This window comes from Erinaceus europaeus, chromosome 3 (assembly GCF_950295315.1).
Source record: "Erinaceus europaeus chromosome 3, mEriEur2.1, whole genome shotgun sequence".
Lineage (NCBI taxonomy): Eukaryota > Metazoa > Chordata > Mammalia > Eulipotyphla > Erinaceidae > Erinaceus > Erinaceus europaeus.
In genome coordinates this window covers 87859571-87876585 of record NC_080164.1, presented here as the reverse complement: position 1 = coordinate 87876585, position 17015 = coordinate 87859571, and the positions used below count along the sequence as shown (strand labels likewise).

The 17015-nt window shown below is 41.7% G+C and overlaps 2 protein-coding genes across 5 annotated transcripts in view; one reads left to right on the top strand and one right to left on the bottom strand.

The window, feature by feature from the left end:
* Positions 1-3669, top strand: part of EML6 (EMAP like 6) — a 352660-nt gene extending 348991 nt beyond the window's left edge. Inside the window, exons 41-42 of the mRNA XM_060187640.1 lie at positions 189-289; positions 2153-3669. Coding sequence (XP_060043623.1) covers positions 189-289; positions 2153-2177 — 126 coding nt within the window. The 3' untranslated portion in view covers positions 2178-3669. The remainder of the gene's footprint in view (positions 1-188; positions 290-2152) is intronic.
* Positions 3670-4184: 515 nt separating this feature from the next.
* RTN4 (reticulon 4) overlaps positions 4185-17015 on the bottom strand; it is a 65480-nt gene continuing 52649 nt past the window's right edge. For 2 of the 4 annotated variants that reach the window (XM_060187643.1, XM_007517652.3), the window contains 6 exons: positions 16187-16394; positions 12510-12648; positions 5615-5684; positions 5357-5403; positions 5109-5167; positions 4185-4732 (listed from right to left, as the gene is read on the bottom strand). In XM_060187643.1, coding sequence (XP_060043626.1) covers positions 4690-4732; positions 5109-5167; positions 5357-5403; positions 5615-5684; positions 12510-12648; positions 16187-16394 — 566 coding nt within the window. In that variant the 3' untranslated portion in view covers positions 4185-4689. The remainder of the gene's footprint in view (positions 4733-5108; positions 5168-5356; positions 5404-5614; positions 5685-12509; positions 12649-16186; positions 16395-17015) is intronic. The other 2 variants (XM_060187641.1, XM_060187642.1) reach the window with 1 other exon arrangement.

The window sequence follows — 17015 nt, the reverse complement described above, 5'->3', positions numbered from 1 at the left end:
GGGCACAAACAGGGCAAGAATGAGATAGGAAGCCCAGCAAATGGCCACCTAGCAGAGAGGTCAACAGAGGGACTCCCATGAATGGAAGATGGTTTTAAGATGAGGGGGATTAGAGTCCTGGGAGTAGTCGTGGTCTGACAATGGAGCTAGGAGGTCCTTCAGCTATCCCTGTTCACTTTTGCTCATAGGCCAAGCATAAACGCTACTTCGGTCACTCAGCTCACGTAACAAACATCCGTTTCTCTCACGATGACAAGTACGTGGTCAGCACTGGAGGAGACGACTGCAGGTACTAACCTGACCCATGTGATCCCACTGCCCTGCGCCCCACCCCCACCCCACCCCCTCCTCAGGGACATGTGGAGGAATTGATTGGGGAAGAAAACAAAACCCCATGTTCCCATGAGGACAAAAGCTTTCCAAGAATCAGTTATTTAGTCTCTGGTCATTTCCAGGCCTATCTTCAGAGGCCTGGGACTGCAGAGAAGCCAATTGGGGCATGCGATAGCTTCCAATTGGTCACCAGAGTACTTAAAATGGGCAGTTAATCTACATCCAAGAGGCTTCACGGCAGTATGGGGCCCCTAAGAAATATGCAGGAAAAGTGTTGGTTCCTTTTTACATAAGAAATTGGGTGAGGGGGTGATGCCTTAAGGGCTACTTCTATTGGGTCATCACAAGTTATAGTTTTTAATGCAAAAAATGCATCATGACTTTTCCAAGAAGCCATTACTAACAGGAGTCTAAGCCTGCAGAGCTGACTCCTGTGTGGGGCTGCTTGTGACTCTGGGTTCTGAGAAGAGCCCCTGCAGACCACACCAGAGGTGACAACAGCCTCTCTAGCATTTATTTACAAGACATTATTTTTCCCTTCCAAGAGCAAATGTGGAGAATGAGGTCACTTTTTTTTTTTTGCCTCCAGGGTTATTGCTGGGGCTTGGTGCGAATCCACTGCTCCTGCGACCATTTTTTTGGATAAGACAGAGAAATTGAGAGAGGAGAGGGAGATAGCAAGGGAGAAAGATGGATAATTACTTCACCACTTATGAAGCAACAGCCTTACAGGTGGGGAGTGGGGTCACAAACCCAGATCCTTGTGCTTAGTACTAAGTGCACTTAACCAGGTCCACCACTACCTAGACTCCTGAGGTCATTCTTTTAAGTTTAAAAAACAAACAAAAACAAAACAAAAAATCCACCTTATTAATGGCAGAGTGAACCAGAGCATCACATGCCTGTGATGGCAGGGGTCAAACCTGAGACCTCCTATCTGGGAGTCCTGGAAGATGGGTCATTCTAAGTCACTCTGCTTCTCAGTGACTGATATGGCCAGCAGATCTGTATTCAGCCCTGGCTGCATCCTGACTATTTCCTGGTAGTCTGGATTTGTGGGTAAGGCCTATGTAGGAATTTCAGCCTACTTCCTATCCAAAATGGACTGTATATAGTGTGCCCCCTCCAAAGGACACGCTCTGATGGCAGCAGTGCCAGCTAACCACTACTAGCACTTAGAGCCCTCAAGAGTCAATTGCAGCACCCAGTGGAGTGTTAACGGCACTCAACATAGCACCTGCCAGATTTCAAACAAGCCAGCAGCAAGAGACACAGGAGGGTCTCCCACAGGAGCTGTGGGAGATACAAGGTGACTTTAGAGTACCACACGAAGCCTGGGAGTAACCTTGAAAACACAGGGCCACAGGCCTTTGTGTTCAAAGAGCAGACTGTGATCCCTGGCTGGGGCTGGACATTAGAGAGGGCTCTTATCCTCTCAAGTGCAGCTGATAAAACCTTTTCAAAAGTAACGAGATAGAATGTAAAGTACCCAAAGCTCTTTTACTGGGCACAGGCACGCAGAACAAGCGACCTCAAAACAAAAAAGCATCAGGGCCTGTGCAGTAGCTCCTTCGCAGTGTGAATGACCCAGGTTCAAGCCCCTGCCACACTGAAGGAAGCTTCAGTGTTGTGGTCTCTTTCCTTCTGTGTAACAGCAGCAAACAGCTCCACACTTTGCACTGGTGGCAAGCTCCCTGGGGTGTGCTTTTTGACGTCACGATCTGTATTCACTCCAGTGCACCTGCACTTTAACCCTAGAGCCCTCTGCAAAACTGTCATGTCCAGTCATGCGCAGTGACCATTTGGTCTGCTTTTTCAGTGTGTTTGTGTGGAGATGTCTGTAAAAGCCAGAACAGTTCCCATTGCTGCTGCTGCCACCCAGCCACTGCAAGGCGGTGCGGTGACGAGATGCCCTAGTGCCATGGTCGCACAAACTCCCTGTGCCAGTGAAGTGGTACAGCTGTGATAAGAAAGAAGGTCAGTTCTGAAATGACTAAAAACCTATATGTACTAAATGCATTACCACCACCACCCCCAATGTGATAATGTAGCCCACGGACAAATTTTCAAGCCTCAGTTACCCTAACCTACCTGTAGCTTTTAATTTGCATCTAACTTTTTATAGGATGTTTTCTTATGTTTTTAGATACTCTCTATCTCTCTCTCTATATATAAAGAACCATTTTTTAGAAATAAGTTGACTCCGTTTAAGTTAGATGTAGTAAGAAATAACCTCTGTTCTCCATATTTAGCTTTCAAAAGCCAAATGAGCCATGTATGAACTAGTTGAGAAAGTTACTTTTCCAGTGTTTAATTTGCAGAATTTTCCTATCCATTAAGTGCCTTTCAGAGTTCCTAGCTGTGTGGGCTGCTGTCTCGCCTCCCATAAACTTTCTACATGTGGTGCTAAAACTTCCAAACTAAGGAGGGCTAAGGACTCTTAGCCTGTCGCCCATGTCATGTGTTTCTGTCAAGGCTCCCTAAGTGACAAGCACCAGTGACCGGCTTATAAAATGGCGGCTATCAGAGGGTGAGCAGCAAAGGGAATTGGGGAGGAGGTGCAGAACAGGCCTCCATTACTTCTAGTGCCAAACCTGCAGAAACTGAAGCAGCTGCAGGGTGAGCTGACACCATTGATTTTTTTTTTTCTTTCTTCAGGCCAGGGCCAGGCAGTGGCACAGCTGGTTAAGCACACACATTACAGTGTGCAAGGACCCAGGCTCAAGCCCCTGGTACCCTACCTGCAGGTGTTTCTATCCAATAACAAACATACTCGTTGGCCTGCCACATCATGTGGCCATTAGTCCTTCTGGTCAGTGAAGTAATATTCAGGACCTTAAGTTATTGGCTAGCTGTAGTTATCATTCTTAGTTCAGAGGAAAGGTAAAAATGAAGCATTTTCAACTAAGTACATGAGCATTCATCACAGAAGTGCTTCAGCATTCTCAATGGGTTAGACCATTCAGTAAGCTACTTTTATATTCCACTTTATCAATGCCTTACATTAACTCATGGATAGGTTGTTGGGCCCACAGCTAGAGCCCCTGTGCAGTCCAGGTTCGTAACCCTGTGATCACTGAGTGATAACCATGTCTGCCTATATTATCCCACTTTTCATACCAATCACATCTTGCATTGAAATAACCATATGTACGATATATTTAAAGAGCAATAGTGAGTGTGTGTCAAAAGTTCTGAAATCCTATTTGTAAAACATTTATATGGTATGGCTTTATGTTAAAATGTTGGTGCATGAATTTACTTTTATTGATCAAAGTATGAATACATTATATTTAAAACCATTTTGCTATGTATCCAATAAATGTGATTCCAATATATCGTCAAAACTTTTGTTTTCAAGGCAGGGGAGACAGATACTTCAGACTCCCCTGTACCACCACAGCTGAGCACTGCTTTGATAAAACACACGTCTGCTGTAGTCACTTGAAATCAAAATACCCAGCATCTGTTGAGTCTATAAGCTTTATTGATTTTTTGCTTTTACAGTTCACAATGCATTCCACAGATTTAGTTCAGTACAGCTTAAACCACAATTGTGAAAGTCTTCACTTGAGAATTTCTTGAAATAACGTTTGATGTCCACAACAACTTCTGGAAGCATTAGATTCAGTCCAGAGATCGTGACAAAATTAACTACGATTAAGTCTGTGGAGTCGATGGTGAAGAGTTGTTTGTATGTGCTGAGCATCATTTCTTGCTGAACAGACGGTAATGCTTGGAAAAATGTATTTCTAGCTTATGTGCTGGAAAACTACACAGGTAGAGCCAGTGATGCTCTGAAATCAAGCACTGTGTGGGACAGCTGAAAGGTAAAGGTCTAAGCTTTGTGAAACACTATATATAGATTATATATATATATCTATATTTACTTATATTGGCAATTAATATAACAGTAAAATTCACAATACACCTAGAAGATACCAGAAAGGCAAGCCTCTTTCTGCCTTACTGGTATGATCTCATCTAAATATTTAAAAAAAAAACTGCATCATTCTACACAGACCAGACACAGTGCACAAACTGTGAAAAGGATTTTTTTTTTAAATCTTAAGTCCCCAAATACAGCAAGACTACCTGCAACAAAGTATGATACAGCTTTGTCAGATCTTTACCAGTGCCTCATATGGGAAAAACAGATGTGATTACAGTTTAGATCCACACATAGCAGCTTACAATACTTCAGATGGTGAACATGGCAGTTCAGACACTGCATCACTAAAAATAAAGATCTGTGAAACTGCAATGTCCAGGCTCCATCCGCCCCACCCCCGCATAATCAAATGAACACCCCTCCCCCCCTTTAAAAATCAACTATGGTTACTCAGTTCAGGCTTTTCATTCAGCTTTACGCTTTAATCCAGGGATTTTTGCTTGGATTCTGTAAATGAAACAAAAAAGGGAAATGTCAGTATTCTAAAATTAAGAATGCTACCTTTCAAGAACTAGGGAACACCTTGAACTGTAAATTATCTTTTCCAGTTGACCATAGGTGTAATGTGATGTATATAGTCGCTTCACTATAAAATACTCTGTGCATGGTGTACCATCACTCTTCCAAGGAAAGTGTTCAACCTTTGAAACATTTTCTACTAAATACATTGCTGAGGCTGTACAAGTGAATCTTGGCAACTCTGGTACCACACTCTAAGTCTGACAGATTTGGTGCTCTGACTACAGCTATACCACACTGTTACCAAAGTCTAGTGTACCTTATCTTTGGGGGGAGGAGGGGTTGCAAATGTTAAAATACTTACTTAGTCATGGCATCTTTAACATTCTTATTTACCAGTCCTAGATAATGATCTATCTGGGCCTGAAAGAGGTTTAAGAAACGGTTAGAACACTACCACTGCTGGAAAAAGCACTAATTGCTATTGTTTTCCAAGACACTGGTGGCATAAGAAACCACCATATCTAACTCATCTTTGTAAGGTTTGGGAACTGGCATTGACAGTCCCACACACTGAGCCCTGTATTACGGAATCTATAGTTTAGAAATTACCTGATGCCGCTCATAAATAACAGGAACACTGAAGAGTGAAATCAAAGCTGAAAAGGAAGGAGGACTGGTAAGGTTTTGAGAACACCAAAGGCCCCTAAGCTGGCAACGCTCTTTAGCTAGGCAGTGAGCTCGTCACTGCCATCAGATACAGCCATCCTTTATCATTGTTAGGCAGATTCTTTAGGCATTAGTTTTGACATTTTTTCCCCCTGCAATATAAGAATATTCTCTACTAAAATGTTTCCCACGCATACTTACCCAAAATCAGTAGTGTCAGACCATTGAACAAGGCACCAACATAGGTAAATACCCACATCAACACTGCAAACTGTAAGAAAATATTAGTCTATTAAAGACAAAATTCAAGTGAAAAACCCCATCTGAATACCTAAAGAGTAGGCTGTTCTCGGAGACTTGGTAAAAGTACTACAGTCATTTCCCAACCCTAATCAAAACATCTGATCCATCTCTTCAAGACCAGACAACATGCAGTTGATATACTCCACTGCACTAGCTAACATAACAGCATTTCATTGTTAAATTAAGGAGAATAAGAATTAACTATTCAAATCACGTAGATCACAAAACCTTGGCTACCTCAGTAATAACGGGGCAGGCAGGTTTTTTTTTTCTTAACTTATAAAATAAAAAATAAGGGTACAATTCCACGTATTTCCCACTATCAGAGTTCCGTATCCCATCCCCTCCATTAGAAGGTGGAAGTTCTGACTTCTATAATTGCTTGCTTCTTCGGTAAATATGGGTATTGGCAGGTGGATCCATACCCCCAGGGGCAGGCGGTTTTTACTATGAAGGGGGCTAACTTTTCAGCATCCCTATCAGTTCTTAAAGGCCATCAGTTAATGAAGGTTTTGGCAGTCACAGTTAACCCCAACCATAAGGACACCTTGCATTTTTGTGCCTATTAAGAAACTGACCACTATTACTCGTTTAACACTTCGTTTGTAAAATAGTGCCTACTTTGAATGCTTTGTAAATATAAGCTATTATCATTGCTGCAGACACAGAATGAAGGTCTAACAGAGCTGAGACTGCTAATATCTACTGCAGACTTCACAGCTTTTGAGTCACTTATCCCTGTTTTACTAATCCTGGTCTCCACAAATTTGAGATTAAAAAAAAAAAAAATCACTAAATGGGACAGTTTGGTAAAGGCTTTGCTTAGTTCTCATTTTTTTATCTTTCTTGATTTATTGGATAGAGATAGATACCTGTAGCACTGCTTCAACACTTGTGAAGTTTCCCCATGCGGGTGGGGATTAAGGGCTTGAACCCGGTCCCTTGGGCACTGTAACATGTGCATTTGATCAAGTGCTCCGGCCCCCAAGGCTTTGCTTCTGAAAAGCGGTTTCATTGAGATGTTCCTAGTATCCTCCCTCCTCACTTCAGTTTACTCATGAAAGACAACTTTCAACCTTTTCTTCTAGCATTAGTTCTTGGGAACATTATAGCACAAAGGCCAATGGCATGTTCACAGCAGTTCCTGAAGACTTACAAAATCAGTCCGGATTTTTTTTTTTTTAACCTTGTGTGTCTGACAACATGCTGCCCATTTCACAGGTAACAGATATCTCCACAATGCCAGCAACCAACTATATTTAGGTGAAAACAAGGAACACAGAACAGGGAGGATTTCCATCTCTTCATTTAAAGTCAGGATCAGAAAACTTTCTGTGAAGTTAGTACATCTTGAGTCTGTCATCTGAATAGCATTCTTTAAAAATGAAAAAGCTGGGAGTCAGACAGTAGCGCAGTGGGTTAAGCACATGTGGTGCGAAGCACAAGGACCAGCGTAAGGATCCCGGTTCGAGCCCCCGGCTCCCCACCTGCAGGGGAGTCGCTTCACAAGCGGTGAAGCAGGTCAGCAGGTGTGTCTTTCTCTCCCCCTTTCTGTCTTCCCCTCCTCTCTCCATTTCTCTCTGTCCTATCCAACAACAACGACATCAATCATAACTACAACAAGGGCAACAAAAGGGAGTAAATAAATATTTTTTAAAAAATGAAAAAGTTTTTCTTAGCTGCAGGCTATACAAGACCCAGCCATGGGTCCAACAGGCAGCATTTCTCAATCTAAAGCATTTCTGTCTTTGTGTATTCATTCATTCAATAAAGTCAATCTAAATGCCTGCCGTGAGCATATAGGTATTGAGCACGAAGACACTCTGGATCCTCCCGCCAACCCTCACTTCAACAAATGGCAAAACTGATTATCCCCAGGGTTGAATCTCACCATAGTTCTGACCAACTCCCGTAACACCTTTTAAATAAAAGTTTGAAATCATAACTCCAGTTAGCAAGTCTTTGTGCCCTCTTTCTTTTACAAACTCCTCCTATGCTGACTGGGGGGTAGGGGAGGGCGCAGGGCGGCAGTGTACTATGAAGTAACAGTTTTCATGCACCACCACTCAGAAGTCTAAAGGGAAAAGGACATTCCACACTTCAGAAATTGCTTTAAGCAATATTCTTACTATCACAGAATTCAGATACTAGCACCTCAAGCTAAATATAACCCTGATTGGGTCCTAACAAGGCTGCCTTCCAAGTTCACAAGAGGAAAAGTTCAACACTTCACCCAGGCCAGCTACGACTCAAATGTCACTTGACCTGCCTTTCTTGGAGGAGACTTCCTAAAAGCCAGCCTACTCAGAGGGAGACTTCCAGTGTGAGAGCTGGCAGGTGACATAAAATACACAGGGAGCCGGGGAGAGGACTGCGGTAACAGCTCAGAACATATTTCCTTTCTCAGGCCCACAAGCTGCTGCCCAAAATATTCCAAGCCAGTATTTTAAGAGTGAAACCCCCAAATCACATTTCTGTATACCATCACAGCATTTTTAAATGTTACTGCCAAGTCTGTAGAAAAACTTAACACTGAGACCAAAGATGAAAATGCTGAGAAAGGGTTTCCAGAGGGCACGAATCAGGAAAGCAGAGTTGTCTGTCTGAACTGCCAATTCACAAGTTGCTACACGTTATCTATACAGTAACAGGAGCAACTAAAATTCGACCTCAGGTTTGTCATAAGCCCAAAATAAAGTCCTGCTTATATATTCAAACAAGAGGAAAGAAACAGGGCAGAGGTCATGGTGATCCTGGCTCCGTTCTGCTGCTCTCATACTACCCGAAGAGTGACTTATTCTCATTTTGCACTTATGAATTCCACAAACCCGAAGAGTGACTTATTCTCATTTTGCACTTATGAATTCCACAAATAAATAGTTTGTAACATTATAGTTAAGGCATATTAACTCTGTGAGTTTATTTCTCCTTGGGCAGCAGTGAGGCTGGAAAGAAGAGGGCCAAAGTGTGATAATCCTGAAGGAGGGGAAAGGCCAGGTCTTGTGTTATCTTTCTTTCAGAGGAGTGGGGATTAAACTCAATTATCACACACCTAATTCAAAAGTCCTGCGGAGTTTCACTGGGTGATGTCTCACTTTGGGGTAAGGGTCCATTTTTAGGAAAAATGGGGGGGGGGTTGCTTCATAGAATTTCATAAATTTGGCAGTGTGGACATTTGCTCTTACCTGATTTATTATACATCAAAAACATTATTTGACCTTTTACAGACACCCTTAGCCCTAGTTACTACCACTTTAGTGCTTCTACATTTTCTCTAGCTCACTACCCTAATTCTCCTGAGACAAAAAGAAAGCTGTGTGCATTAATAACTGCATAAGAGCCCAAGCGCTCGATTTTAATGCTCTTTTGGGTCAGCTGTTTCTGGAACGCAGGCCTTTTTGTCCACTTTCAGATTTAAGAGTGAATTCTGGAACATTATGGTGGCCTGATGTCCAGGAAACTGTATCCAGAAATTCTTAGAAGAAATTGTAACAATCATAGAATTATCTTATAGAATCTAGTCTTCTTCACCCAAAGTGATTATTACAGGAAAAATAAGCTTTGTCTAAAACACCTGGTGGGCCAGGGCGCTAGCTCAGCCTGCTAAGAGCAGCAGCAACATGCATGCCTGAGGCCCAAGGTTTATCCCAGCACCACCTGATGCCAAAGTGAGCAGTGTGCTCCAGCTTTCTCACAGTATTTTAAAAATAAACAAGGCCAACAAGCTACCTCCCCTAGGTAAGTCTGCTTTACCATGTGTGCAACCGTGACTCCCACAATGTTTGCTAGCGTTTGTCCTGTGGCATCTTTCCCTCTGTCTCTCCATAAAAGCCCACAGCAGAGGGCCCAAGGCTGACTCAATAGATAAAACACCATGTCCAAAGTCTCTATCTAGTAAGTGAAATAAATCACTGAACTTCTTGGGGTTTGGTTCCAAAAGGCAGGAACTCTCTAATAGACCTCGAGATTGACTCAAAAAAACAACTCCAAAGTGGAGCCCACCAAAAATGGTGGTATAGCTTCTCTTTCCTCATAGAGGAGGAAGGAACAGAAACTGTGGAATGCAGGCAAGGAAGAGCTGACCTGGGAGCATAAGATTCCAAGTTGATATCAGCATCACAAATGTCAGGGTAATGCTCTTTGTAGCTAACAGATAGATTCAAGAGATTTTAAAGTCTTCTGGTTAGGCTGCCTCTACTATTTTCTCATTTTTTAGTATTTGTAAGTACTGTCACACCAGATTAACTGTCAACACATAGAACTTTGTGTAGATGATGATAAATGAGCAAGTAAGTTTATTTTTTTTGTTTGCTTGTTTTAAGATAACTAGAGGCTTAGCAATCTGCTTGACTACTTTTAGAGATTTAGGATGTAGAGCTCTGTCCCTGAGACAACATTTCTGTCAATGAACACTATAGTGATTTTTAAAAATTTTTTTTAAAAAATTATTTCCTTTTGTTGCCCTTGTTTTTATTGTTGTTGTAGTTGTTATTGCTGCTGATGCCGTCATTGTTGGATATGACAGAGAGAAATGGAGAGAGGAGGGGAAGACAGAAAGGGGGAGAGAAAGATAGACACTCCTGCAGACCTGCTTCAACACCTGTGAAGCGACTCCCCTGCAGGTGGGGAGCCAGTGGGCTTGAGCCAGGATCATATGCAGGTCCTTGCGCTTTGGATCATGTGTGCTTAACCCACTGCGCTACCGCCCGACTCCCCTATATAGTGATTTTAAGGAGACAAGTAGAAACATCAGGCTCAAACTTGTAAAACCCAGAACCTCATGAATCATTTCCACATCAAGTGTTTTTGAACAGTTTTCTAAAGAATGGTGCTTCTCTCAAGAAAAACTCAAAATTGTAATTAAATGTGGCTGCTTTCACTGCTATCATGTGCATATCTGCTGCAGTTTTTACTAGGTCTAGAAAAGTAAGTACTACAATCTCCTCTAAAGCTTCTGATGCTTTTGAAGTCACCCATCACCGCCTGTTTCTGCCTTCAGCCAAATGCAGAGCCTGCCCCTTGCTATCCACCGCTTTGTGTCATACTCACACAACCCTTCATCAACACTATGCTGCACAAGTGGCTCAGTGACTTTGCACACGCTCTACTCCAGCAGTCAAGCCACATACAGCAAATATCACTTCAATGGACAGAAAATGGATTCTACTTCATTTGCTTGAAAACATTTTTATCCATTCCATTAACATCCCAAATAGTGTAAACATCATTTTTACACTGTATCTTTATAATTTAGAGACACTCGAGCGTTTCACAGCATAACCTTAAGGCACCGGATATAATCACTTTATACAACAGAGGGATAACAAGTAGCAAAGGAATACAAGGACCCAGGTTCAAGCCCCTGGTCCCCATATGCAAAGGCAAAGCTTCATGAGCAGTGAATCAGTGCTGCAAGTTCCCCTCTCTCTCTCCCTCCCTATCTATCCCTCTCTCAATTTCACTCTGTCCTATCAGATAAAAATAAAAAATGAAATGGTCCAATCATCCTATTACTATCTGTGGCTTATATGATAAATTATAAATGCCTATTTATAATAGAAAGCTGTAATTACTTCCTTGTATTATTTTCCCCCCCTTATTTAGCTAGGGAGAGAGAATGTAAGAACTGGAGCACCCGTCTGTATATGTGATAGCAGGGACTGTACTCAGGACCTCCCTCACACATGCAAGTCTTGTGCTCTACCACTGAGCCACCTCCCTGGCTGCCATCTTCTTTAATTTTTTATTTATTTATTTTCCCTTTTGTTGCCCTTGTTGTTGTAGTTATTATTGTTGTTGTTATTGGGAGTTTACTCTTAAGTCCACGTGAACTTTGAGAGAGCTTCCTTGCATGGTGAGACTTCTAGCAGCGGGTATGCAGATACAGCGAGATCCAAACACTAAAGAAAAACCTCCAGTGATTACCAACTGAGGAAGAGCTGGGATGTTTCAAATTACTAAAACTTTTCCAGAATAAACCTTCCAAGAAGTCATCCAAGATACTGAATAGCTCATGGGCATATCTAAATCACATCTCAACTAAGAAGTACTAACTCTAAACAAGGTCAAGTAAATTAAGTCTGTCAATCCTTAACTGCTATCAAGAAGCTTGTTAATTGTCACTTTAAGTCTTTTGCCATTTTTAAGAGAATAAATTTGTAACTTACATTTTTTCTTTTTTTTTTTAAATTTCTTAATGGGGAATTAATGTTTCACATTCAACAGTAAATACAGTAGTTTGTACATGTATAACATTCCCCAGTTTCCCATATAACAATACAACCCCCACTAGGTCCTCTGTCATCCTTCTTAGACCTGTATTTTCCCCACCCACCCACCCCAAAGTCTTTTGCTTTGGTGCGATATGTGACTTACATTTTTAAAAATATTTATTCCCTTTTGTTGCCCTTGTTGGTTTTTTTATTATTGTAATTATTATTATTGTCATTGTTGTTAGGACAGAGAGAAATGGAGAGGGGAGGGGAAGACAGACACCTGCAAGCCTGCTTTACTGCCTGTGAAGCGACTCCCCGTAGGTGGGGAGAGAGGGGTTCGAACTGGAATCCTTATGCCAGTCCTTGTGCTTTGCGCCACCTGCGCTTAACCTGCTATGCTACTGCCTGACTCCCTGTAACTTACATTTTACAGTTCATCTTTAGATTCTGAATTTTAAAACAAATATGATCCCGTTGCATCTAGATAGTTTACTTGAATATGGAAAGACACAATTTTACACTTCTGACTCTTTTGATATTAAATTTGACTTATGTAAAACATTAAAAAATAAGCTTACCTTCAGAGAATCAACTAAATCATCAACTAAGAAGAGACGTCTGAGTTCTTTTATTGTGCAGTTCACATGACCAAGAGCAGAACTGCTGTATTTCTGAACCAGCTCCTCAGATATAGCCACTTCTGACTCCAGATATGCTCTGCGAACAGACACATCACACACATCAGTGCTCAGAACACCTGCCCCTGCAACTGCATACTTGTAAAATAAGAAACATTCATGTACTTTTTTCTTTTACTATAAATGCCAGTTTCCAAACCAAGCACACTGTAAAAACGTACCAAGCGCAGGACATTTCACTGACCTGCATTGTTAGCTGACTCGCACAAAAAAAGTAACACTTTGGGGAGTCGGGCGGTAGCACAGCAGGTTAAGCACATGTGGCGCAAAGCACAAGGACCAACGTAAGGATCCTGGTTCGAGCCCCCGGCTCCCCACCTGCAGGGGAGTCAGTGAAGCAAGTCTGCAGGTGTCTATCTTTCTCTCCCCATCTCTGTCTTCCCCTCCTCTCTCCATTTCTCTCTGTCCTATCCAACAACGACATCAATAACTACAAGAATAATAACTACAACAACAATAAAAACAACAGGGCAACAAAAGGGAAAATAAATAAACTTTTAAAAAAAAGTAACACTTTGAAGCCAGAGACTGACCTTCGGTTTGAATCAAAAGCTTGGCTCACTTGACTGTACGGCTTTTAAAAAAAAAAAAAGTATTTCCTCAAAATCTCAATTTCTCACTTATACAAGGGAAGCTATTATGAATATTCAGTAAAGTTAAAAGCAATTCAGTAAATAGGACTTAATTTTTTCTTACCCTCTAACTTGAAAGTATCTAGTCAAGTTTTCTTAACAAAGATGCCATTCATTCCCCAGCTCTCTGCCTGATTTTCCAGAGAAACTGACCAATATGCCAAGCTTTATATTGTGAAATGGCTCCTAAAAACAAGAGTGGCATTCCCAGAAAAATACTGTAGTTCTGTCCACTCAAATACTCTAATCTGAGACAGATGGAATCGTCTGGTTTCAGACAACAGTAAAGGGGTTAAGTCAAGCCTGCAGGGATGCAGGTGTTTTGATTTCAGGGAACCCCCCACCCAGTAGAACCATTTTGAAAGTACTCTCATATACAGGTATTTTCTATTTTCTAACTCAGATCCATACTTGGTAGATACAACGTAAGGGAAAGTCCTCCTTAAAAACTCCTCTGCATGGGAGTCGGGCGGTGGCGCAGTGGGTTAAGCGTAGGTGGTGTAAAGCACAAGGGCCGGCTTAAGGATCCTGGTTCGAGCCCCCAGATCCCCACCTGCAGGGGAGTTGCTTCACAGGCGGTGAAGCAGGTCTGCAGGTGTCTTTCTCTCCCCGTCTTCCTGACCTCTCTCCATTTCTCTCTGTCCTATCTAACAAGGACATCAATAACAACAACAATAACTACAACAATAATGAAAAACAAGGGCAACAAAAGGGAAAATTAAAAAAAAAACAAAAAACCTCCTCTGCAATATTTTATTGTTTTTGTCTCCTCAACATGCCCCAAATGTCCTCCTTGTTTTCTAGTCACAATACCCCGCCATTAAATTGTCAACATAGACAGACTAGAATATTGTCTGTCTCTAGACCAGATATTCTACCAGTTTCTAGTCTGTCTGCAGCCTAATTCATTCATTCAGCTAATGACAGATTAGTTTTGTTCAGGCCATCCTAGACAATGCAATTTAGGTTACACTCAGGTTGAAGTTAGAAGACCTGCCACTACCTAGTTATGTTGCCTTGTAGGCAGGGAACTAGGTCTGAGCTCCCAGCCAGTACACAATTGCAGGAGGCAAGCTTCACAAGTGGTGGAGCAGTACTGTGGTGTCTCTCCCCTCTCTCTCATCTTATCTCTCACCCTCTATTTAAAGGTCCACTGAAGGAAAGGAATTGTGTAGGTGTGGAGCTCTAATGATAAATCACCCTGCTGGCTTTTGCCAAAAGCATAATGGGTCAGAACATCTGGGGAGCTCAAAAGGCAGTACAAAAGGTGCCAAGTCCAGGAAGCGGTAACCTTAGAGATAAATGCAGACTTCACCCTATAATGACCTAAAACAGGGATTGAAGTGGTACTTAAGAAAACTGAACTGAGGGGCTGGGTGGTAGCACAGTGGATTAAGTGCACGGACAGTTGCAAGGACCATGGTTCAAGCCCCCAGCTCCCCACCTATGGGGGGGGGGGAGGTCGCTTCACAAGCGGTGAAGCAGGTCTGCAGGTGTTAATATCTTTCTCTCCATCTTCCCCATCTCTCTTTGTCCTATCGACAACAATGATAACAAAAGGGAAAAAATAGCCTCCAGGAGCAGTGGATTCATAGTGATAACCCTGGAGAGGAAGGAAGGAAGGAAGGAAGGAAGGAAGGAAGGAAGGAAGGAAAACTGAACTGACAACACCTTATAAAGGTGGAAGAATTTACATAATCTAAGGTCAACTTGACAACAAGTCCAACACGAATGCTGTCCAAGGGCCAGGCAGTATTTTAGGCTGTGAGGTTCATCAAATTTCTTTTTACAGCTATTAATTAACTGCTAGTGCACCTGGGAAACCTGTCAGATTATGACTGCATTCCAAGTTAGACATTTATGAAAGCAGGAGGCAGACTGGATTTGGCCCATGGCTGTTTTGCAGACACTGGGTCTACACAGACTGAGGAAGCAGGGGGAAACTATACAACTTATTTAATTTCCGTACACAAGACAAAAAACAAAAGTATCAAAACTGGGGCCCTGAAATTCATTTAATGGTGATGTTACTGAGAGAAATTGTCCACTAAGAGAAAAAGGCCTGAGAGCACATGATGCCAGCGGCTGCCAGGGGTCAGCAGGGAGTGACTATTAATGGAGACCAAGTGTCTTCTTGGCGGGAGATGAACATGTCTAGTGGTGATGGCTGCACAATCCTCTGTATTCTACTCTTGGAACATACAAAAATGACTGAACTTTACATGTACAGCACGTCTCCACTTTTAAAAGAGGGGGAGAATAAACACAGTCAGTATGAGGGCAGAAGCAGCAAGCTGAGGCATGTCCCTAGTAGCAACAGGATACATAAAATGCTGGAGTTTACTTGTAGCAGAAGATGACAGCTGAAAAAGAAGGGAATGTTGAAATAAAGGAGCAACCTCTAAATGACAGTATCAGTGTAATGCCATCAGGAATGAAAAGAAAGTAAACATCAAGGGAATGGTTAAGAAAGGATATATGCAGGAAGAGAAAGCACAATAGAATAACAGACACTACTGGGAAGAAACATTATTCCCCACAACAGAAAACATGAAAAAGGAGCAATGAAAAAATGAAGCCTCCGTCAATTGTAACCATGTTAATATGTGGATTCCGTTAAAATCAGATAACCAGTACTTTCTAATAAATAAATGCTCCTAACAAGAAGTAGACTTGGGCTAATGATACATTAACATGGGCTTCTCTACCTTGAGCCTATGACGTAATCTTTACAGCAGCTCAAAAGCAGATGCTTCAGGTAAAAGCCTTTCAGGAAACACTTTGAATTATCTTAAAACAGTTATGAAAAACAAACAAACAAAATAAAACAAACCAAAAAAACACGCAAGCCCGCAAGCTCAACAGACAGCAGAATGAGATCTCAACTGTCATCCTGTTGAAAGTGTTATTTCCCAGACATCTCACCTGAATGGGTGGCCTTCATCTGATTTCTGGATAGCCTGGATCACACCCTTATATATCCTAAAGCTGATAGTCACAGAGAGGAGAGCCAAGGCAATGTAGGCCGTTACACTCACAATGCTGAATACTGTCAGTGAAAGCAGCAGGAATAAACTGGCACCAAACACCACTCCAGTCTTCTTAATGTCTCTCCAGTAGAGGAGGTCAACAACTAAAAACAAAGGGAGAAGAAATCTGATGTTAGAACAGTTTTCTCCGTTTTTGGCTTAACATATTTACGTTTGTTCTACCTACAAAAATGTGAAGACCTCTGGGGAAAGTAAAATCAAGCCCTAAAATATTAAGGAAAAATTGATTGTGATAACTATATACTTACTACACTCTAAATTCTATGTGAATTAATACCTGGATCAAATTATACTTACTATAAATTATTCCTGGTTTAAATTTCTTTCCTCCCTGTCCAAATCATTCTGGCAATACTAACACGACATGGCAGATTTCTCATCCAAAACGAGATTTCTTAAAAACCATCTAGAGGAATTTCATCTTCATGTCTAGATATTCAAACGTGCGGGGGGGGGGGGGGGGGAGGGGAGGGAATCTTCACTCACCAAACAGAAACTTCAGTGACACAAAAATATATTTATTGGAAGAAAAAAAAAAATGTAACAGAAATTTAAATTAACACACACACACATTTACACATTTCACAGCTCTGCTGAAGAGATCTTTCTTTGACCTGATTACCTTTAAGGTAAAACTTTCCAAAAAGCCTTTAGATTGTCTGACATTATTTCCCTCTGGGTTAGATGCCAAAAATTTAGATGTC